Source organism: Elaeis guineensis, chromosome 9 (genome assembly GCF_000442705.2).
Source record: "Elaeis guineensis isolate ETL-2024a chromosome 9, EG11, whole genome shotgun sequence".
Lineage (NCBI taxonomy): Eukaryota > Viridiplantae > Streptophyta > Magnoliopsida > Arecales > Arecaceae > Elaeis > Elaeis guineensis.
In genome coordinates this window covers 1,911,590-1,935,024 of record NC_026001.2, presented here as the reverse complement: position 1 = coordinate 1,935,024, position 23,435 = coordinate 1,911,590, and the positions used below count along the sequence as shown (strand labels likewise).

The 23,435-nt window shown below is 35.8% G+C and overlaps 3 protein-coding genes across 8 annotated transcripts; 2 read left to right on the top strand and 1 right to left on the bottom strand.

Annotated features, from left to right (window-relative positions):
• The first annotated feature begins 1,523 nt into the window (after nucleotides 1–1,523).
• Nucleotides 1,524–7,383, top strand: LOC140851713 (copper transport protein ATX1-like). The gene is made up of 3 exons (XM_073243765.1): nucleotides 1,524–1,662; nucleotides 6,804–6,879; nucleotides 7,075–7,383. Exons 1-3 carry the CDS (start codon nucleotides 1,654–1,656, stop codon nucleotides 7,251–7,253), a joined length of 264 nt encoding a protein of 87 aa, XP_073099866.1. The 5' UTR covers nucleotides 1,524–1,653; the 3' UTR covers nucleotides 7,254–7,383.
• A 6,083-nt stretch (nucleotides 7,384–13,466) lies between these two features.
• On the bottom strand, nucleotides 13,467–18,785 carry LOC140851776 (uncharacterized). 6 transcript variants are annotated; one of them, XM_073243925.1, is made up of 8 exons: nucleotides 18,524–18,783; nucleotides 17,921–18,012; nucleotides 17,444–17,593; nucleotides 17,243–17,316; nucleotides 17,016–17,134; nucleotides 16,261–16,344; nucleotides 15,859–15,928; nucleotides 13,467–13,794 (listed from the first exon to the last, which is right to left on the bottom strand). In XM_073243925.1, exons 2-8 carry the CDS (start codon nucleotides 17,925–17,927, stop codon nucleotides 13,786–13,788), a joined length of 513 nt encoding a protein of 170 aa, XP_073100026.1. In that variant the 5' UTR covers nucleotides 17,928–18,012; nucleotides 18,524–18,783; the 3' UTR covers nucleotides 13,467–13,785. The 6 variants fall into 6 exon arrangements, with proteins under 6 accessions (XP_073100026.1, XP_073100025.1, XP_073100023.1 ...); XM_073243924.1 differs by lacking the exon at nucleotides 13,467–13,794 and adding an exon at nucleotides 15,248–15,640 and having other exon boundaries at nucleotides 18,524–18,784; XM_073243922.1 differs by lacking the exon at nucleotides 13,467–13,794 and adding an exon at nucleotides 15,249–15,660 and having other exon boundaries at nucleotides 17,921–18,005; nucleotides 18,524–18,785.
• A 1,075-nt stretch (nucleotides 18,786–19,860) lies between these two features.
• On the top strand, nucleotides 19,861–22,993 carry LOC140851721 (pentatricopeptide repeat-containing protein At2g03880, mitochondrial-like). Its single transcript, XM_073243787.1, has one exon. It carries the CDS (start codon nucleotides 19,954–19,956, stop codon nucleotides 22,909–22,911), a length of 2,958 nt encoding a protein of 985 aa, XP_073099888.1. The 5' UTR covers nucleotides 19,861–19,953; the 3' UTR covers nucleotides 22,912–22,993.
• Nucleotides 22,994–23,435: the final 442 nt, after the last annotated feature.

Here is a 23,435-nt window from a genome sequence, read left to right as displayed (position 1 = left end):
TAAATTTAAATAGGATTCTTTATAGTAGTTTGATGGTTAATATTTTTTCTTCTAGACCGTTATGGATATAAATTATTGTAATTTATGCCTAGCGCCAACAAAATATAACTCGATCCATCTTCTATTTATCATAAATAGATTTGAGTTTAAGCTAAATAGATTTAAATCATAAATAGGTCAATCCATTTAACCTGTTTAACATTTGAGTTGGATTTAGATTTCAAATATTTGATCGGTTTAATTCATTTAATATACATATCAAGTTGAGTCAAATAATCTCTTTAATCTATTTTGGATCTCTCTAATCCAACTCGTTTAAACTATTTAATCTAATTTATTTTGTTTAATAAATAAATTTAATGGACCAAATCAGATTACATGTTTGATAAATAGATCAAATTCAAATTTAAATTTTTAATTTATTTAATAAATAAATTCAATTTGAATTGATAATTTTTTAATTTAATTTATATTAATTTAATTTATATCTAATCTGATCCGATTCAATTGTCATTTTTATTTGTGTCACGATGAGTAATTGATCATATCTTATGCGATTGTAAGTTTGCATGTCAGCAAACTGTTGACCAACCTTATTTTACCCTTGGAAAGTGGAAACCTCCACTTCGGCCTAGGTCTTGGACCAGGCCCAGCCTTGCTTCGTTCTAAATTGTTAGAAAACTCTATGTAACACCAAGGAAGAGCGCGGCTCCACTCATCAAGCGGCCAATAGCCACCTAATCGATAGCAGGCATACCAAATCAACCATTTGGTGTATCATAAGAGTTCGTTCTTTCGTAGATAAAAAATATATCTGAAAAAATATATTTTTTTAGATAAATATTTTTTAAATAATATTTAAATAAAAAATTATTTATCAATATTTTTTTGTATATAAAAAATATTTTTAAAATTTATTAACCATATTTTTTATATTATTTTTTTGAATAAATTATTAAAATATATATATATATTTTTATAATTTTTTATATTTTTTAAGTTTGAAAAAAAAAAAATATCTAAAATATTAAATATTGAATGATCAAGATATTAGAAATGTGAAGAAATATTTTAAAAATAAAATTAAATATTTATTTTATTAATTAATAAAAAAATAATTTAATTATTTATTAGATGAATATTTTTTTTATAAATAAATATCATTAATGAATAAATGTTTGGTTCTGAATTAATTGGTTAACGAAAAAATTAATCAATTTTTACGTGACATTTAACCACCTTGAATTTCGTTACCCCACCGCACCTTGTTTTTCGCGCAGCCCGCCAACCGACCCGACTTTCTGGATGCGCAGCCGCGCAGATGGATACCATGCGAGACTGCACATCCGCCGTTCATTATCACCATGCACGAATATTAACACATCATAGCATCTAGTTCACGAATCGTAGGACCTCGCATGAGGCTGGGAAGTCAAATTTGTTGCTACAAAAGCACCATGAAAGTACAATATATTTACGAAATGACACCTATTAAACTAACAATGGGCGCATGGTGGGCGGCCCTGGACTTTTATCTCCTTCTTTCCCTTTCACGCCGACCCCTTACCTCGCTTATTTATTACCCACCGGAGGAGCAGAAGTCTCAGGCGTCGTCGTCGGGTACCCGCGGAGTCGGGAAGCTTCTTTTACGCGATGGCTGAGGTATTCCTCTCGGGTTTCGTCTCTTGATCCAATTCTTGTTCTTGCTCGACATTTGGTTTCATACCTTGATTCGATTCTCGTTCTTGGTCAACTTTTGGTTCCGTTTCTTGATTCAATTCTCGTTCATGCTCTAGTTTTATCGAAATTTTTATTATCATACTTTAGTGTAGTTGGATCAAATTTAGGGTTCGCCTCGATCGGATTCTTGGTCGTGTAGAGCCACGATTTTAATTCGGGATCTATCTCTTGTTATTTTTTATTGATTTCTTGAAATTCTAGAGTTCTGTCGGATCTAGGGTTCATTCAATCGGGTTCTTGGGTGCGAAGATCTGAGATATCGATTCTTGTCCCGATTCTCATTACTTGGGTTTATCCGATCGTCTCCTTGATTGTGCAAGAGAGGCCTGTGTAAGTTTTTTCTCTATAAGGTTAGCAAATTGTAACCTTTTTAGTTATTTTTAATTGTGTAGATATTTGGAATTCTAACTCCCATTCTTCATGATAAGAAATCCGTTCCTGTATGTTTACATGCTTAAACCATCTTATATGGATTAGATTAAATGTCTGCATCTGTTATCAACTGTCTTGGTACAGTGACAAACTGTGATCTCTTTTTTATGTCCATATAGGTTTAGTTCATGCGCTTAATTGGGGGTTGTGGTTTTCATTATTGAAGTTGGAATTGCCTTAAGTTTATTGGATGAAAAGATTTGGTTCTTGGACGATAAGGCGGAATCCTTTGTTCTAAGTAATGAGATATGGTATGTTAGATGCCAATTGAAATTTGCCGTGTATCAAACTTGGTAGCTTAAGGCAATAGCGGTAAGCCTCGTCGTTCTTTTTCTAGTAGTAGAATAGCATATTAATTACACAAAATGATAACTTGATATTGAGATGGTGATGGAGGTTTGTGGAGAAAAAGAAAGTAAAAATTGTCTGAGCCCTTTCATCCTGAAGTTGATTTCTATCAGGTTTTGTCTGCATTATAAGTTTTCTTTTGATCAGCTCTATCCTTTAGGATTCTAGGCTATCATGTTAGTATGAGAGTCCCTATATTTTACAACGTGGGAGATAGAGGTTAAGATGAAGTGGCATACGAATTACTGACTATGTTTTGTTTTTTTTTTTGATACGATAGATTGTACATTCCTTGAGCCTGTGTAAACTCTGATTTGGCATCAGTTCGTTTATTGAAGCTACATCAAATTCAAACACCTGAGCACTTATTTCATGAGGTCTAGAAAAATGTTTTTTTTGTATTCTCTCTCTCTGTCACTCTTTCATATATATATGTATATGTGTAGATACATACATGCACACATAGATAGACATACATGCATACATACACACATATATAGACACTCACACACACACATATGTATGTATGTACGTACGTATGTAACGTTATATATTATTTGCCTGTTATGTGTACAATTTATGAGATTATTGCTTTGCTGTGGATGCAAGATGGTTCCTGGATGATGTGCTTTGAAGGCATGTTTGGTATTGCTTATATTTTTAAATATTTTCAAAAACTTATTAATTTAAGTTCATTAGGTTATTGACCAAAAATATTTTTGATATATCTGATATTTGATGATCACATTTGTATAACCACATTTTTTTAAGGATAGGATTACCATATTTGAAAGACTTGGAGCAATCTCACAAAAGAAGTTATAAATTTGGTTTCTAGCTTCTCCTAGAAGTTCTTTGATGACTTTTGCTTTTCATAGAAACGCTTCTCAAATGATATTACTAAGCACTTAATTTAGAAGTAATTTTTTTACTTTAAAGCTACAAAGTTTTATTTTTAAGCAACAATAAATTCACTTTGGCTTAATATTTGAGGTTCGTGCAGAAATTTCTAAGGATACACATTTTGTCCATTAAACTAATGTTGCCCTCTTGTATTCAAGAAAATAAAAATAAGAATTGGATTAAATGTTTGAATTATTAATTCTATGCTTCTATAGCCATTCTTACATTGAATAAAATGGAAGCTGTTGATGATTCTGATGTGAGCTAGAAAAGAAGCAGGTACAGAATTGGAAGAAAACATGCAAATGTGAGTAAGCTTTATGTGAAATATCCAATAGTTTCATTTGAAGCAGCCACATTTGTTTGACTTTTCTTGTGAGATGTGGTAACTTATCTTAGTATGATGATCCTTTACCCTTGACCATCCTTGGTTGTATCATTTGGAATTGCCTGATTCGGGGCCTATGAACCAAACTAATGGGAACCAGGATGATTCACCCTGTCGTCTCGATAAATAAGGCGAACCCATTTAAGATCCCTACCCTGCTACTTTTAAAATCATAACTAACATTAGTATTATAATTAATAATCATCATCATACAATAATATAATGGAAAATAATATTTTATTATAACACTAATACTTATATTCATAACATTGATATTATTAAATACTTTATTATATGTCATTTAATAAAACATTATATTCTTATAATGTATTATTAATAATACTATTATATTAATCGATTTTACTGTTACAATAATTATATTACTATGACTATTATGGTCTATTTTTACAATTATTATATAATATTATACTATATAGTTATATTATATATTATTATTCACAATTGTATTACTTTTTATCTGATTGTAAGAGTATTAATATTAGTATCATGATGATATAGTATTGTATTAACATTAACTCTACAATTATGATAGCTGATTAAAATATTGTTATAGGATTAAAATCAATATTACTATAATAATCTTAGTAATTTTTAATAATACAATTTATTATTATTGTAATTACATAATTTATTTAATTATATCTTATACTTTATAATATATATTAATATTATTATAATATTTTAATTATATTATTATGCAATATCAAATTTTAATTGTATTATTAACAATATTACTATTAGAATATTATTATACTAACATTATACATTATTTTATAGTAATATTATCATATCATATTATATTATATGCTATTTAGGAAACTTATCCAAATGTAGGATTTGAAGCTGATCCTCTTGATGATTCTTAGGAATAAATATCCTAGAAATGGAAAATCATTTGCAAGTTCCATTCCCATTAACAAAATACAGCCTCTCCTCCTCCTCCTCCTCCTCCTACTTCTTCTTCTTCTCCTTCTCCTTCTTCTCCATCTCCTTCTCCTTCTTCTCCTTCTCCTTAAATAGGACAATTGGTGAAAATAGAGTTTAGGTCTTCTTTTCTTTCATCAATCTCTTAAATCTAAGTTACAAGCATCTATTTATAACAGTGAGGTTCATGCTTGCACAATTGATCAGATTCCTCTTTTAGCTAAAAGAGATTACAACATTCTCAAGATAAACGTGTCTAGTAGAAATTATGATGAAAAAGCTAAAATTCTATAAGAGATAGATCTCAACTTTTACATCGATTGTGTCTTCCGCCGCTTTGCCTTTTTTTTTTTTTTTTGATTATCTTTCTTGGATTGAGATATATGCCCAGTTAAAGTCTTTCTCGATAAGAAAATTTTTGCTTTGATTGGTTTCTTTCGAGGTTCAAATGGTGGAATTTGACCCTGATCATTAGATGCTGCAAACCTGCTTCAGCTAGCATTATGTAGTAGAGGTTGTTGAATGGAGTGAGAATACGTCGGAAAGGGAACAAGTCAAGCTGAATGAGGCTTCCAGCAACATAGCTTATCTTTAGTTAACTCACTTTACAAGGTGTTTTATCTTATCTTAGAAAATAGGGATTAGTTGTGCCACCAACTGCCCCTTACTCTACAAACGATTGCCATTTCCATGTTTTGAATTTAAAGATCTTCTGGCATTTAAGGGAAGATTTTATCAGGACCTAAGATCTCCTGGCATCCAACAAGGCCCTAAGAGTATGATGAAGGGTGCATGAATTCCATGGAGATTCTATTGAATGTTTAGCAAATGGGTTAATAACTGTGCACCAATGGAAGGATGTTTTGTATATGTAACCATCTTTCTTTCTGTAAATGTTCTCCATATGACCTGGTTTGTTGCCAACCAAGCTATTGATTTACGTTTTTAACCTTTTATGCATGTACCTGCCTTGCAACTGCTTATATAATTCTTGCAGATGTCCTTTTTTTTTCTGATGAGGATGTTTCCGGGTCGTAAGGAAGATTTATAAGTAAATATTAGAATACTGGAGTGGAGTTTATGTTGCATATATATAAATATTTCATCTGTTAATTTGTCATCCGTTTATGTAATGAAACATCTCCTTAAAAAATGTGATATTAATTTATTTTCTTTGATCTGAACTGGAATTTTCAGTTGTTAAATTTTAGCTTCCACATGTACCAAACATCTATAATTACCGCTCAAGGCGGTGATTGCTTTAACACTTCATGCATGCAAGCTAGTTGTTTGATGGCAAGTCATCATTACTTCTTGGAACAATCAGAAACTCATCACTAGTATTGTGTAATAAGAGTTAAAGAAGTTCACTAGCGAATTTGTTAAAGCGAGAACCTTGAAGTTAAAGATCTATGGTTCAGATCATTTTATAGTGACTATCCGCAATAAAGAATGAAAGCACAGACAGGTGTAAAGACTATAACAGCGGACATCAACATCCTTATGCACTTGTCCAGATGATCAATTTTTCTTTCCAAAAGAGAAAACATTTATTTAGCAAATTCAAATTGCCACTGGTAACAAGCTTTATCTAATCATATTTTACATTTATTTTTCCTTTTGTTCGTTCGGGCCTGCCACTTCTCCTTTGTTATTTTCATAAAGCACGGGGTTTGTCCGGTCCGCTGCTTACCCTGTTTTTGTTACGAATTACCATCTAAACCATGACATTTGCAGTGACACATTTATACTGAGTGCGCTGGCCAAAGTTGAGCTTGTCCTTTTGATAATAATTGGTATGCATAAGTGCATTTGTTGACTAAGTAGTCTCTGTTACTTCTCTTTTCCTTTTCATTTTTTTCTATTAATTTTTTAATACATGTTAAAATATATGGAGGTTGGAGATGCCAGCAGCAAAAGCAATTTGGTTGTTTATGATACCATTTTGATGAAAGGATTTGCTATATTTGTTTTTATCTAAAGCAATTCTTTTCACAATTATTTGTCTGATGTCTTCACAACGTATTTCCTTTTTTATTTTATACAGACTGTTGTCCTTAGAGTTGGCATGACCTGTGAAGGCTGTGTTGGAGCTGTTAAAAGGGTCCTTGGCAGAATGGAAGGTGGTTATTCTTTTATCGTTGCTGTGATTTTTACGAATTTTACTTCTGCAAGATATTTGTTTTTGAATTGATATGTCAAATACTGTCTGAATTAGTGGAAAAGATTTCAGCACCGCTAACTTCTGACGTTAGTTTTTGTTTTCCCCTAGAACCAGTTTGTTGAAGACGTATGTTGTTTTACCATTTATTTTTCAGGCGTCGAATCCTTTGATGTGGACCTGCAGGAGCAGAAGGTAACTGTAAAAGGCAACGTAAAACCTGATGCTGTTCTACAAACTGTTTCAAAGACAGGAAAGAAGACTTCCTTCTGGGAGGAAGGAGAGGCTGCTCCTGCAGCAGCAGCAGCAGCTTCTGCTGCTCCTACCACTGCATGATTGTGACGGTCTCCTGTAAACTGATGAACCAGTATTTGCTCTACATTTATATTAACTTTTGTGTGTGAAGTGTGCTATGAATGCAAACGTTTTGCAGTTATTATGATATAATCTCTCAGCTACTTGTCTATTTTGTTTGCTACAAACACTCTTTTTAAGCTGAGGCCCATTCCAGGATTTTCAAAAATATACCATGTCGTTGCGTTGTTAATTTGGGTAGGGTCACTCGACCATCATCCTGAAGCGTGTGTGTGTGTGTGTGTGTGTGTGTGTGTGTGTGTGTGTGTGTAGTAAGGAGTTAAGATGGCGATATGATTTAACTGTAATTTTGCAACTATAAGAGGTAAATAACATCGTTGTTGCGAATGACTTGTGGAACTTGACATCAATGGCGTGGATTTGAATCCAGTGTCAATCTGACCTACTGTACCATAAACTTCTGTTTGGTGACTCTATCTTACAAAAGGAGTAGGCTGCATTGATTCAGTTTTGGATTAGGCTTCGGATTTCGGCAGACCTATCAAGGTTTATTAGCGAGCAATTTACTAAATTTTGTTAGCTCTATTTTTTGGTCATTCTGTTTGTACTTATCATTAATTTTCAATTAATACAACCTTTTAACACCATAGAGCCGTCTAAGTGTGTTATAATGGACTTTAAGTGACCATGATTATTGCCATTAATAGATAAGAAAAAGTTAATAACTTCTTTGACACTTTCTATTCCTTTTTTTTTTTTTTTTTTGAACAGAAGAGAACCATATCATTAGCTTATCCAAAAGTATACGATGTTCTTTTCAAATATACAAACCAAAACCAAAACCAAAATACTAACCTGAACTTTAACTAACATAAGAGACAAACGCTGAAACAGAACCTGTAACCCAAAGTGAAACAGGACCTGTATACCAAAAATAAGATACGACCCAAAAAGTATGACAACATATAGATAGAAACAGTAGAGGAGACCCAAAAGGAATGACAACATATAGATAGAAACAGTAGAGGAGATGGCACATTAAGCTCAGTAAGTAGCAAGTGGAAAAGGGAATATAATAAAAAGCCGTAAGGCTTAAACTTGGTGGGTGCACTGTATGAGATACTTTGAAACCGTACTTTGTGGCAGTACTTTCTATTCCTCTTTAATCGGTCAAAGTAGGACTAACAAAACAAGTAACCAAGGTGATGAATTCCATTTCTAATCTAATCCCTGTAAAAAGTTCAGTCATCATTAAAAGAACATATATTTTTGGTAGTTGCTTGGATCATAAGAGGAGTCCCGTTCGTTTTAACTTTTCAAGTATAGACAAATTTCGTAGTTAGTACTTCATTCGATAAATCGTTACCGGGCATCTGTAAACAGTCACAAAAGCAATGCTATGAAAGCTTGGAAATATTATTCAGTTTACATTTTTCTCTAATATGGCATGTTATTGTTCATCTTCGGATGAAGTGTCACTTCCTATTCAATTCTTTTTTTATTTTGGATAAGCTCCTATTCAATTCCTTTAAATTTCATATCAGAAGCTAGATTGGATATATGGTCGCCATGCATTTCTTACATATCAATAGAGGCTATATTGGATTTCAGATCAAATTTTGTTGACAATTTCCATTATATTGCTGTTTGTAGTTGCGGATGTTCTATATCATTACCGTGATAGATCCGAATTGATTTTGCTCTAATCCGTCAACAAAAAGAATACGAGAGAGAGAGAGAGAGAGAGAGCATAGAATTAATAAAAACTTCTTTTTGATTCACCTCCGTGTCTAGATAAATTCAATTATTTTTTCAATTAATAGCAACTGTTGTGGTATAGAGAGAGCGTCTTTAGTCCCACAATGATGATGAGTTAAGAAGGAGTATAGCTTATATGAATTGTAACCTTCTCTCCTCTATGAGGTACTTTTTAGAAGATAAAATCATGATGCCTCGTACGACAACACCAGAAACCAAAACGGACAATACCTCATATATGCGGATGCGAAGGTATAAGCCAACTATCCGAGCGATCCGACCCCTTGACCCATGACTCCATTATTGGCGCCGTCTGTGGAAACACCTCCTGCCCACACATATTCCACATCTTTAATCCCACATCAATTGTGAATCAAGAAGAAGTATAGCTTATATGGATTGAAACTTTCTCTCTCCTATAAAGTACCTTTTAAAAGATAAAATCATGAGTTTCCATATGACAGCGCAGGCATAAGCCAACTATCCGACCCCCTAAACCCATGATCACAACGGAAACCAATAGAAAAGGTAAATCCCCAACAACACATTATATCTAACTTAGATATTGATAAGGTCGAATAAATCAATCATATCTTGAAATCTCTCTTTTGATTTAAAACCATGTTGTTATTTATATCCTCTTATATTTTGGTGATATAATAGATAAAATAAATTAAAAATTAAATTTTTGTAACTACAAAAAGAATGAATTTTTGTTCAAGAACGAATCTTGCTATCAGTTCATCCTATCGGCAAAAGTAGAGTAATCTCGCATGGCACTTAACTTTTAATTTGGTTCTTCCCCTGCTAGTATTAATATCGTGGAAATTGTGCACAAGGATCCAACAATGTGGAGCACTTGCTCAGTTGGTACTGCATCCCTTGGGTAATCAAGCATTTACTTCTATTAGGAACCTTTAAATTTTTTATTGATTACTAAAGATTACTTGCGATAATCTATCATTGAGTCAGTGGCCGATATTTATCAATACAGAGATTAGGGATGCAATGAGGGCCTGCGACCTGCTCAGAGATAAAGGTTGGGATGTGGAGGTGGTTATCCAAACTTTTGGTAACTATTTGGCAGAGCACATGCTTTCTCTATCAATTTCTATTCATAGTTCACAGGATATCAAAGTTTGAAGATCCTCTTGCATTTCGAGGGAGATGACGATCGATCTTTACTGTCTATATCGGAAGGAGACCACTAAGCGATTGGATATTGGATGGATATAGAGGATTGAAGTACATCTGAGGGTGAGTCCCTCAAAAAATCACTTAGAGGCAGCTCCCGACCAAATCCGTTTTGAGAGGAGAGGATGGACCTATAGTCTATTTGCCTAGTCTGTGGCTTGAAGGCGAAAACAATTGAGCACACATTCTTTCTGTGAGTGCTTCTCAGGTATGGCACCTTGCGAGGATGCATTACCTTGACTCATAGGTCGAGACTTCGATCTAGGGTTTTTTGGACATGCTGAGATAATATTCTGAGGCTGCTTCAATAAGAGTAGTTGGCATCAGAGCAGCTTATATTGTCTACCAGATCTGACTGTCCAAAACTATCCTGATGTTTAAGACGAAAAGATATCCGATGAGATTTATTCTGGAGAGAGTTCTGTCCTTGGTAGCTGAGGTGATTAATTTAACTTTGAGACCTTCTGAGACTTGGAGCCCCCACCTTGTGCATGTAGTGTCCCGATGGATGTTCATCAGTTGGGAGCCCTCTCCTCCATCATATCTCAAAGTCAATTTTGATTGCAGCGTCAGAGGTAGGACTGAGGGTGCTGACTACATAATCCAAGATTGGACGTCCAAACTTACTGCAGCAAGGGGCACCCATCTCCACAAGCCCTTAATTCCTACTACGAAACTCCATGTAGCATGTGCAGGGATCACTTATGCTTGTTGGACCCTCCGTGTCGACCATCTGAGCATTGAGGGTGACTCAAGTACAGTGATTTCTTGGATTCAGAGATGTATGTGGAATGAGGCTTTCCATCCCCTCTTGCGAGACATTGCAACTTCTCTATCCGATTGTGTGGGCTTGTCTATTAAGTTGATTTTTCAGGAGATGAACTCGACAGTTGATTGGGTGGCTATTTTTGTCGCGAAGCGCTCAAGACCATCATCATGAAGTGATATGAAAAGGATCTTTAGATCTCTGAAGGATATTTTATTTTCTGATACTATCGAATGTATTCACATAAAAATTATAAAAATTATTTATCTTATTAAAAAAAAATTTATGTGCTTCACAAATTTTAAGTTTTTGATATTCACTGTTTGTGCACGTGTGGCGTGGCATGCTTGACGAGGCTGACATGTGAAGCCATGACCGCAGTGCGATACACCAAACATGTTTTCAAAGTCCTCCACCCCTATATTCCTTATTTGACTTTTTATTTGTACGACTTTTTGGTCATATTTATTTAAGTCATTTGACTTGATTTTCCTGTATATTTAACATGCAACTTTACCATTTTTATGCCTAAAAGTCAGGGCTGAGCATGGAACGGAGTTAATCGGATTGAAAAAAAAAAATTATCTGACCGAATTCAATCGGATTAAAAAAAATTCAATCCACTACCGACCATTTATCATGTATAAACTGTTTGAAATCGAAATGAACGGTTTGCAGCGGATTCGAATGGGCTGTGTCGATTTGAACTTCATTATTGACTCAATATTGATCTTAAATTCAATGTTAGTCTACTTAAATTTATTTATTTTTTTTATCAATTTAATATAAAAAAATTTAAAATTTATAAGTTATAAATTATAGACTTATTTTTGAATCTATATAAAATAAAATTGAAAAATGAAAGATTTATCCGTTTGAAAGCAACTACATTTGAAAATTTTTACTTTAAAATTATCTCAAATTGGTATGCTTCCATCAACAATTCAACATTAATATTCTCATAAATTCAAATAGATGATGCAATGATTTTTGAAATGAAGTATTGAAATCTAAATAGCGCTATCCCAAAATAAAAGTAAGTTTGTAAAATACTACATTAATTTGGTTCGATTTCTTATGATTTAAAAGTATAGAAACCGAATCTGACCCTAATAATTGATTTTTTACAAATCTTAATCTAATTCTATCCGATTTATGTTTTTCAATCAACTTAAACTGATGTTTATTAGATAAGATTGGATAGGTTTTTTTGGATTTTGATTATTTGTGCAGTCATACTAAAAGACCGTGGCTTAATTGGCTCAATCAACTACTCAATCACTCCATAATAGGCCATATATTTCTTTTTTTTTTTTTTTTTGAACAGATGGGCCACATATTCCTTGACCGAATAGTCTAGAATGGGTATAGATAAAAAAAAAAAGGGGGCGGGGGGGGGGGGGGGAGGGGAGGTCGTGGTCTCTAAGAATGCATGAACACTTGGAGCTCTCTCTTCTCCATTTCTCTGTCAGTGAATTCCATGCGGGTTCAAGTATCATACAATACAGGAATAGTTCGTGGGGGCCATTGCATCTCAGAAAGCCTCCAAGTAACCAATGCACCTTATAAAGATGAATATTTCTCTAAAGATTGCGCCTCAGACACGCCACGATTGATAAGCCTTCTCTCATTCTTATTCTACTACATTTCTTGCCAAACTTTCTCCTACTTTTATCTTTTATTTCAACAACTTCAACCCATGGGGTTAGGCAAGTATGGGTGGAGGGTGGGAGTTAGCCCCTCCTGGTCTCAAAAAAAATAAAATAAAATAAAATAATAATAATAATAATAATAATAATAATAATAATAATAATAATAAAATAATAATAATAATAATAATAATAATAATAATAAATCATTAATTATTTTTGAAAAGCAGTGCCCTTTTCTTTCCATGTTCTGAATAACTAAAATGTCCACCTGTCCAACTTAATAACATAATAGATAGCACGTTTGGCTATTTTAGTTACCACGCCTTTGTTTACCATAGGATAGTTACAGGGATAGCTTAGATACCAACAAGCAAACTAGAAAAGTAAAACAATACTATTAGATCTTCAAATACTTGCAATGATGAAAATTTTTCGCGGGGAGAGAAAAGAAAAAGAACATGAAATTCTTTTAAGACTGATTCCATGGAATTTTCTAAGGATGTAGACCAGAAGATTTTCCTTGGCAAAGCTACCTATGTGGTCTTTGAGGTCATACTCGAAGGACTTCGACCAAAAGGGACATAAAACATGCAATCGACTTCCCTGCCTCACTACTACATGAGCTCCTCCGAGCATGATAAGCTAAAGCGGTAGGTTGAAGGACGGCTTGACAAGGGTTTTAGCCCGCTTGGAGGGCTCATGCTCATGACCTTGAGAGGGACCAATCTTGGAGGTTATGCATAAAAATGGTTCAAGTTTCAATTTCTTATACAAACGCTTCATGATATGCAAATAGATCAAATATCGGTTTCTTATACAAAGGCTTCAATACATGCTCAACATATTAACCAGCTCAGCCATATATTTCGAAATTGATCCAAGGAGTGGCTATCACCAAATAAGAAAAACGTTGGGTGATGAACAGAAGATGAGCTTCAAAAACAAAGGGTTAAAGAGCAGCTTGTAACACCAAGCATATTTAGCATATTTATATGGGTCATGGACCAAAGTATCGAAGCTATCCTATAGGCAAGTTTATTGTTGTCTACTTCGATCCTTGTTTAGAGCAAGATGCTAGAGGAGTAGCTGGACCATCTCTGGCAAGTGATGAGATGCTTGAGGTAGGAGAAGCTATTTGTGAAGTGTAACCAAATGCAACTTGAAGTCATCTTCCTAGGATTCCTCATCTTAGCTGAAGGAAAATTCCATGGATGAACCACCCTCTATCACCAATTTATCAAAAACTCTAGCGCTACCATGACTGAGTATATGAAGAAGGACAATTTCGACTAGACCAAAGCCACCGACAAAGCATTTGAAAAGATCAGGCATCAGATGATTAAAGCACTACTCCTATGACAACCAGACTTCCAAAAGGTATTTGAGATTTATTGCGATCCCTCTTATGTTGAAATCAGAATAGTCCTCCTTAGCCAGAAAGGAGATCTAGTCACCTATTCAATGAGAAGCTCAACAACGCAAAGCATGAAGTGTGTAAGGTCTCAAGTAAGCTCTCATCAGATGTTGATAAAATATAAGGTCTTGAATGGGTCGAGTGTGCTTTAGTCTGGACAAGTTTCAGCAAAATTAGTCTAGAATATGAGTAAAGCCCCCTTGAGGAATTTGAGCAAACCCATCCATCACATGTGTGGGTTTGTACTCAAGTTTATCACCTTGAGCCGACTCAAATAAAAAATGAATTAAGTTGCACATGACCTTGCCTTGATCACACCAATGCCCCTATGCTTATAATCATTATGGAAAGTGATTTCATCATAATGGCAACAGATAGCCAACATAATTAACATGCTCTATAAACAAAAATGTGGAGATAGAAAACATCTCCACATGTGATGGGAGCCAAAGAAAAAGCCTCCTATTTCAACCTAGACTCACATCAAATATATATGTCAATCTACGTACTAGGAGAGCTTTGAATTCATTGATAGTTCGTCAACTACATGGACATTTACATTTGGCATTATTTGTATAAGTTATAGGGAGCATATGAATCTCCTTGCATCCTCTTTAAAATCCATAGGCTTTTACATGAAGATTTACTTATAAATTAGGATGGCCTACACTCCTCTCAAGAGAAGAAAGTATCTACACCTTTCAAGTCCAAAATTAATAATCAGTTGTTCAAATTTAGAATTCACATCATTGATCATAATTAATACCACTAAAAATACCTAGAAATAAAAAATTATATGTTTTAGTGTTCATTAACTAATATGTTAAGTGAACAAAAAATGGATAGTTTCTATTATGTTAGTATGCTAAAATACATGATAAAATATTTAAATTCAGAATCCACATTATTGATCATAATCTACATATACTATACCACATATATATATATATATATATATATATAAATAATAGATATTAACATTTAGAACATAGCAAACATGTTCTCGTAACATTTTAACTACTCATTTTTGTGTCTATTTGGTGCACCACTCACTTTTGTCTAGTTGATGGATAGGTTAGAGATCATTAAAATATATGATTTTTGACTTTTAGGCATTGTTAGTAGTATAGATCATGATCAATAGTATGAAACTTCCATTGCAATACAAGGTTATTTATTCTGGACATGAGAGCAGTAGATACCTCTCCTGTTGTAAAGAGCAAAGTCCACCTCAAATTTATTTTTATTTTCAGTGGATGGCTAATATAGTTTGATGGTGATGGGTGCAGGTCATGGATCTTACAAATTCCTATATTTGACAAACTGAAGAGAGTTGACATTCTTTTTGAAAAAAAGTTGAGAAAACCCGACAAATAAGGGAGTTGACATCACTGATAACTAAATCTAAGATTTGCTTAATACAAGAGCTGAGTGTCTGCACTTATGTTTCCCCTCTTCATGCTTTTTGTTTAATGTCTTGCCAGATGTGTGAGAAGGATTATCACACTTGATGTCATGGTCCTTCAGTTTATTATTAAAGATTTTTAACTGCTATGTTCTCATGGCTACCTCTTCTTTGTCGGTGCATCTTAATCAGCATAATTCAGCAAGTGGATGTCTGAAACTAGCCAGGACCAGCCTCGTCTGAGAGGAAATATAACAAGAAAATGGTCACAGTCTCACACATAATATTCTCTCTTTAGCTGCGGAAGGGCTAATTCTGTGTTTTGTGAACAGTAAAGAGAGAATAACACCATGCTTCACTACAGGAAAGTTCTTTTTTTAAAAAAAAAAAAAAAAAAAAAGTTACCCAAAAAACCATTTCTTTTTAATTGGTTCTACCTTAGATGCTTCTGACGGCTCTTCAATTTTCCTCTTCATCATTCCCTGGTTCAAGGCTTCTAGTCTTTTTCTGCACAGGGCAAAAGACAGAGCAGCATCAGAGAAAAGATCAACAAGGCTTCACTTTAATTATGAACATGTAGCAATATGCAATTAGCACATAATTGAAATTCAGGGAATTATGTCTAGGATCACATCTACTTGCAATGCCCGAGGCATATATGCTGCTATGCAGCTTAAAGCAGACATGAACACCAGAGCTTGTAACCACAAGACACGAAGAATACTAAAATTTTTGGACTGAGGAATAATTTGATTTTAACCCACAAGAACCATTTGATTTTAGTTCAAACCTTGTCTTTGTTTCATTTCTAAATTAAAAAAAAATTGATGAAATAATACTTAGTATCCTCAAGGCGTCCATGTAAGCTCCATCTCTGGCGAAATCCATCCATGCCTTCAATTCCACTTGCAAGAATCATGCGCCTGAAAGATTAAGCATATGCAAAAATTCATACACAGTGAACACAAAAAGGAATGAACTGGTACTCAAATCAATGATAATGCAATGCACTATAATGTTTTCTTGTTTTTTGTCTTGCAGATGTTTTTAATTGTTACTCAGCTAGTTTGTCAGCAAATTAACATTTAAGTGCATAGAATATGGAACAGAATTTTGTCTAAAATGTAGACAATCCTTTACATATGAGGGATTGTTGCAATGCTGAGCTTTGATGAAATTCAAGTTATTAAGAGAAAAGAAAAAATAGATATGACAAAATAAAGCAAACATGTGAGTCCTTTTTTCTCCATATTCAGCTAAACCCTACACCCAGTGATGTTGTGACAGGATATAAGAAAACGTGCTTCATTACCTATGTTGTCTAAAGCAAGATGGAACTCTTACAATAGGAAACAATTCCAAATTTGAAACTAACAAGCCCCTCCATGATCCTTTTCCCTTAGTACTTAAACAGATTTTACAGTTATTAATGCAGCACTGGCGAATATGAATGCTCTACTTAAAAGGATCCAGATATTACAAATTTTTAGAATATGAGCAACTAACAAGATTCTCAACCACACCTTCTCTTTTTCCCTTTTATTGATTAAATACCCCAGATTTCCTACAAACAGAATGAACCTAAAGGTTGCACCTCTCTAGTAATGTAACTTCGGATTGAAGTTGTGCAGCTCTTTCTTTTGCTTGCTCCAAAGGCATACACATTCCCAACTTATGCTCACTATCCAGAAGTCGTTGCCTTAGCTCCTGATCCTGTAAATGAAATCCATAGATCCACAGAAAATGTCAATGTAACAAGCAAAATAAGTAGGCGACGTAAAAATGCATATATCACAAGGATGATAAGTGAATATAGCTAACCCTTTTCTCAGCACATTGTCTATACAAAACGATCTCATCTTGGCAAAATGGCTCAATATCATTGATTTGCAGGCCTAGAGCATTATAAAAAATCAATTTTCTCATTCTGTGTAAAATGAAAGACTAGCATCATATATTCTTTTGAGAGGGCGATGGCCTCAACAATCTGTGCCACTATAATGATTTGTATCATCCACTTACACAAGAAGAGATTCCTCAGTATTCCATCACATAAATCAACACCTTCAAGAACATGAGATGCAATCTCTGGGGGTATCAGAGGTGAAGGTGGTCCCAGCATAAGGTCATCGCCAACTAGGATAGTTTCCTCCATGGTTGGCTGTGAATCAACTAAAACACGACACACAAGAAAAATTTAAATTGCATTAAAACAGTACGAAAACCTTTATTCATACATTAAAGACCAAGCTATCACAGAACTTGCAAATGGAGAAGAACACATATAAATGCCATGAAATATACCTAGGATTTGGTTGATATACTTACTGATCTTAACCACTAGCCTTCTACTAATGACAAATCTTGACGGACCCATTTATATAAATATAAATTCAATGAGTTGGTTTAAAAGCCATCCAAAGGACAATTGTGAATCACCACACTGTTGTGCATAAGAAGGGGAAAAATACCAGGAGAAAGTAAAAAAACAACACATACCATCCATGATTGCCTGAGTGGTATTTCTCCCTCTTCAGCAACTGAGCAAGTTTCCAGAAATTCAATGCAGATGATCCTTTGAAACCTGAATGCTTTCATTAAAAAAATAAAAATAATTACAAAAAAAAACATGAAGTAGCATCGAATAAGCTGATATATAGTTATTGATTCAATCAAGTAGCTTAGTAGCCATATCATGCAAACAAACCGTATGCCCTCTATATGACAACTCATTGTTTAGCTAAGATCCTGACAGTAGATAGAGTGGATAAGTCAATGGGCTCCGAAAGGTACTGATTTCGGGCTCATCTTCTACTGAACTTTGCTGGACTTCACGCATTAATTCAAAAAGTAAGCGGTACGTAGAAGCAAAATGAAGCACCGAAATTCAAATCCACTACATTGTGATGGCAGCCAAAGCCATGAGAATCTTTCACGCATTAATGCAAGCAGGAAATCTACGTCGTAAACAGCAGACTGATATGACTTGGGAAACTAAGAAACAAAGAGTGGATGAGAACGAAACATAGTCTAAAACCGGTTAATGATTAGAAAAGAAAGCGGGAAGCGAGTGCAGAGCGGGCTCATGGAGGCGAGAAGTACCGGTGGTTCCGAAGCCGGTTTTCTCCGCCGATCAGTGCCGAGCCGGTCACCTTATAGACGCGTCTTTAGCTCCCCCGTCTTCCTCCGTTGAAAGTGCCGAGAAGCGGACGACTGCGAATGATTAGATCGAAGGGCCGCAAAGAGGAAGAGTGTAGGCAGGGAGAGAAAAAAACCGCTTCCTTACATCGACCGGAGGATCAACTGAAAGCACATAAATTACAGGTTAGAACTGTTCTAGCATGTGGGTTCTACGCCAATCCAGGAAAATATCATCATATCATTCAATAAAAATATAAAAAATTATTATAAATTAAATCAAAAAAATTAATCATAATTAACTATATTTTATTTTCATTTATTTTTTTCAATAAATTTTACAATTTTAAACCACCAAATGATATGGCAACATTTATGGTAGAATAGTTTTAACTAAAAATTTCTCGTGTGGTCATATCTATATGCAGCCATACCGGCTAGCCCAACCCAATTTCAAGGCGAGCCGGAGAATTATTTTGCTGTGAGAACGAAGTTTGAAGAATGCCCAATTAATAGCCGGAGACTGTCCAACATCAAAATAAGGATAGATCAAACGTTCAGACTTGTTTAATATTTGGGGACTAACCGATCCAATATTCAATGATTGACTAATCCATTAACAAGTTGCCCGATTCATATTTTGGTTTTGTTCTTAGTCTTTATTCCTGCTGGTTAGCTTCTTTTTCCCTTGTTTACATCTCAATAGCCTCGTTGCAGCTAAACTTTACATTCTCTGTTCAGATCTTGCAATTCCTTTTTTCCTTGATAAACTTTGGGTGGTCTTCTGCCTCCCCTTTCATCAAAAATAAAAATAAAACTCCTATTGTGGTTTGGAGATGAGAAAAAATAGTGTCTTAGGAGTAGTTACTGTTTTCTTATTTGACTGATTTTTTTTTTTTAATTTGGATTAAGTATCGGGGCTTGAAGTTATTTTTATCTAGATGAAACTAGAATAAGGATGACAGAAAATCCTATTCCAGTAATAAAGTTATTCAAGAACCTTTGGGAATTATTGTTCTAGAAATAACTACTTCTACCTAAGATTTGTCTTCCAAACATCTTTGCCAATATCAGGTCTATTCCAGCCTTATCTTTTCTCTATTCCCAAACCAAATGCGATCTAAAAAGGCCTACTGGAGCCGGGTAACCCCATTTGAATTTCTTGCTGCAGTGCTACCCTTGTCCGGAACTTCGTGAATCAAGTGGCCCTCATTGAACGGGCTTTATCCTCTTGATAGACCGAAAGAAGATAACGGGTTAGCTTTCTTTGTTTGTAGCCAAGCCATCCCCTATCTATCTTGCTCTCTCCACTACCAAGCGAACCAATATCACCCTATTAGTGCTTGCAGCCATCACAGAAGATGAGGAAGCTGGAAGGGTAACAGCGCAAGCTCATGCCAACTTTTCTACTCTGCACCTCATCCTCCCCAGTTCCCCCTACTCCTTCCCACCATCCCCTGTACAAGAAGTCTACCAGCAGGAACCCACAAGAAACCATCTCCCTGAAAGCAGTATGTTCACCTGGTGTCCATTCCATTACAAGCGCCAATGACACCATCATCGGCCCTACTTCCTGCATCAATGATCGTAGAAATGTCCTCAACCAAGACAAGCTCACCCTTTCCTTGCTCCACGAGTACACGCGAGCCGGTCGGATGCGCGAAGCCCGCGCCTTATTTAATGCAATGCCCGACAAGACTCTCGTCTCATGGACCATCCTCATGTCAGGCTACACACTCCACGGCCATGCCATCGAGGCCATGTCTCTGTTCCGCCAAATGCTCCGACTACCGTCCGACGATACTCTGCAACCAGACCCTTTTGTTTTCTCTGTAGTGTTGCGTGCTTGTGCGTCGATAGGGAGTGTTGATCTTGGCAGAGAAATACACTGCTCCATCTTGAAGTTGTGTTACATGGAGGACTTGTTTGTGGCCAATGCTCTTGTGACCATGTATGCGAGCTGTGGATCAGTTCAGTACTCGGCACGGGTCTTCTGGGGAATCCACCAGCCTGATTTGGTTTCTTGGAGCTCCATGTTGAGTGGATATGTGAAGAATGGGCACTACGAGGAGGCGCTAAGGCTCTTCAGCGAGATGGCTCAGGCCGGAGTCCAGTTCGATGCCTTTGTTTTGTCTATTGTTCTGAAAGCATCCGCAAATCTGGGCTGCACTAATTTTGGAATTCAGATCCACTCCTGCATGGTAAAAATGGGTTTGGATTCTTGCTTGTTCTTGGAGAACTGTTTAATGGAATTCTATGGGAGAGCCGGAGAACTGGGCATCATGAGGCAGGTCTTTGATAAGATGCTTGAAAAGGATTTGGTTTCTTGGAATACTATCATCACCTGCTGCACTCACAATTTCTATAATGAAGAAGCCCTGATGCTATTTCGTGCACTCATTGGTGAAGGTTCGGAGTGTGACGAATTCACATTAGGCAGCACCCTTCAGGCTGTCGCCAGTTTGAAAGCTCTGAATCATGGTAAGGAAATCCACGGGTACGTTATCCGAGCTGGCTTTGAATCAGATAGCCATGTCAACAGTGCTCTTCTCGATATGTATATTAAATGTATCGACCATGAGACATCGGATTATAGAAGTAATATGGTCCCTCGTAAGATCTTCAGAAGCCTCCAGTCCATGGGAGCAGAATTTGATGAGTTTATTATGGCAAGCATTCTGAAGTCTTGTGCTATGCAAAAGGATTTAGAAACAGGAAAGATGATCCATGCTTGCATTATGAAACTTGAAATAAAGTTGGATGCGTATGTGATCAGCTCACTGATTGATATGTATGCCAAGTGTGGGATTCTTGAGGCATCTCTCAGGGTGTTTGAAGGAACAAAGAAATGGACCACGGTGCCATGGTCTGCTATCATTGCTGCGCACTGCTGGAATGGTCATTTTCTAGAAGCTCTCCGGTTCTTTAGGAAGATGCAGCTAGATCAAGTTAATGCTAATGAATTCACTTATACTTCCGTCCTTCTAGCTTGCACTGCTTTAGGAAGTCTTAGAAGGGGGAAAGAGATCCACTGCCATATAATCAGAAATGGTTACGAATCAAATGTTTCAGTTGTGAACAGCCTCATCAATCTTTACTCGGGTCTAAGCAAACCCCAGCAAGCTTTGAAGTTGTGCTCGACGATTTTCGAACATGAGATATCATGGGGTTCATTAATCAAAGCCCTTGCTGAAGCAAAGGACTATGAAATAATTCTTAAGCTGTTCCACAGAATCCAACGTTCCAATGGGCAACTTGATCATGCATCAGCTTGTTTTGTTCTGAATTCTTGTGGGAGTGCATTTTTCCTCAATGCAGGGATCCAAGCCCATACCTACATCACAAAAAAGGGACTAGTCTCTAGCCCCAACATGAGCAATGCTCTCATCAAGATGTACTCCAACTGTGGAAATCTCGCACACGCCATTGATGTTTTTAACCAGATGACTGAAAGGAAATCTGCTTCCTGGACCTCAATGATCTCTGCCAATGTGCACAATGGGTGCCCATCTTCAGCTCTTGAGCTCTTCATGCTGATGATCAGGAAGGGGAAGAATCCAAATTCCAACACATTTGTTTCTGTTCTGAAGGCCTGTGCTCAAATGGGACTAGTAGATGAAGCATTCCGTTTGTTCGTATCCATGACTGAAGTTTATAAGATCAAACCATCAGCTCAACATTATTGCTGCATGGTCGAGGTTTTGGGCCAAGTCGGAATGCTCAGAGAAGCAGAGCACTTTATTGACAGTGTCATTCCCTTTGAACCAGGTGCTCCAATTTGGAAGGCTCTTCTTTCTTCGAGTAGGGTATATGAAAATATGAAGGTTGCGAAGCATGCAGCAGAGAGGCTAGTAGAACTTGAACCGACTGATATTAAAACGAATATACTTCTCCAGCAGGTCCTCCTAGCATCAGGTAAGTGGGAGGATGTTGCAAGGCTTAGAAAGAGGAGCCTGAAGACGAGCTCTAGTTGGATTGAAATAAGAGAAAATGTGCATGAGTTTGTGTCAGGCCAGATTGTTACAATGGAAATCTCCAATAAATTGGGTGAAGTGGCAAGGATGATGGAGGAATTAGGTTATGTTGCTGATAAGAATCATTGGCTACACAATGTAGAAGACTCCCGAGGAAAGGGTACACACCATGCAGAACTCATGGCCTTGGCTTATGGGCTTGTTTCCTTACCACATGGGACACCAATTCGAGTGTTTATGAATGCAAGGATGTGTGGTGCTTGCCACTCATCTTGCAAGTTCATCTCAACGTTTGTGAGGCGAGAGGTGGTCATCAAGGACACTTGCAAGTTCCACCATTTCAAAGATGGTAAATGTAGCTGCAAGGACAGATGGTAGAAATGCGGCTTTAAAACATTCAATTCAACTGTGTATAATCAATCCTCAAGGAAGTTGTTTCAGAAGAATCTGAGAATCAGTATACTTAAGTCTTTTAGATGTTAAGGGCCGAAAATTTATATCGATGTCAAACATTTCGAGATTTTGAAGGATTCTACATATATATATATGTTAAAGTCAAATTGAATATCAGAATGTGGTGGAGACAAAGGAAACTGAAATAAGATGGTTCAAAGTTTTGATTTCCATCAAATTAGCATCACTCGACAACTTCAAGATAATCTAACATTTCATTATACATCCAAGGAGATAGATGGTTTCATCTCAAACGCCACAGCTTTAAGATTTAATCACTTTGTGCATGGGGGGACAAAACTATCTGCTGAAAACAGCAGATAATTTTGTCCTCTTTATGTTAAAAAAAAAAAAGCATTGTAACAAAAAAAAAAAAAAAAAAATCTGCTGAAAGCTTACTTTTTAGCAGTAAATTATGCTTTCTAGATCTTGATCCAAGTGAGTGAAAA

Bases quoted from the DNA above. Each gene is read 5' to 3' on its own strand.
- LOC140851776 (XM_073243922.1), bottom strand. The intron at 17,135-17,242 runs GTTAGCTATATT...TTTCATTTACAG, and splicing joins GACAATGTGCTGAGAAAAGG to GATCAGGAGCTAAGGCAACG. The intron at 15,929-16,260 runs GTATTATTTCAT...TGCCCTGTGCAG, and splicing joins GGACGCCTTGAGGATACTAA to AAAAAGACTAGAAGCCTTGA.
- LOC140851713 (XM_073243765.1), top strand. The intron at 6,880-7,074 runs GTGGTTATTCTT...TTTATTTTTCAG, and splicing joins GGTCCTTGGCAGAATGGAAG to GCGTCGAATCCTTTGATGTG.
- LOC140851721 (XM_073243787.1), top strand. From the start codon at position 19,954: ATGCCAACTTTTCTACTCTGCACCTCATCCTCCCCAGTTCCCCCTACT.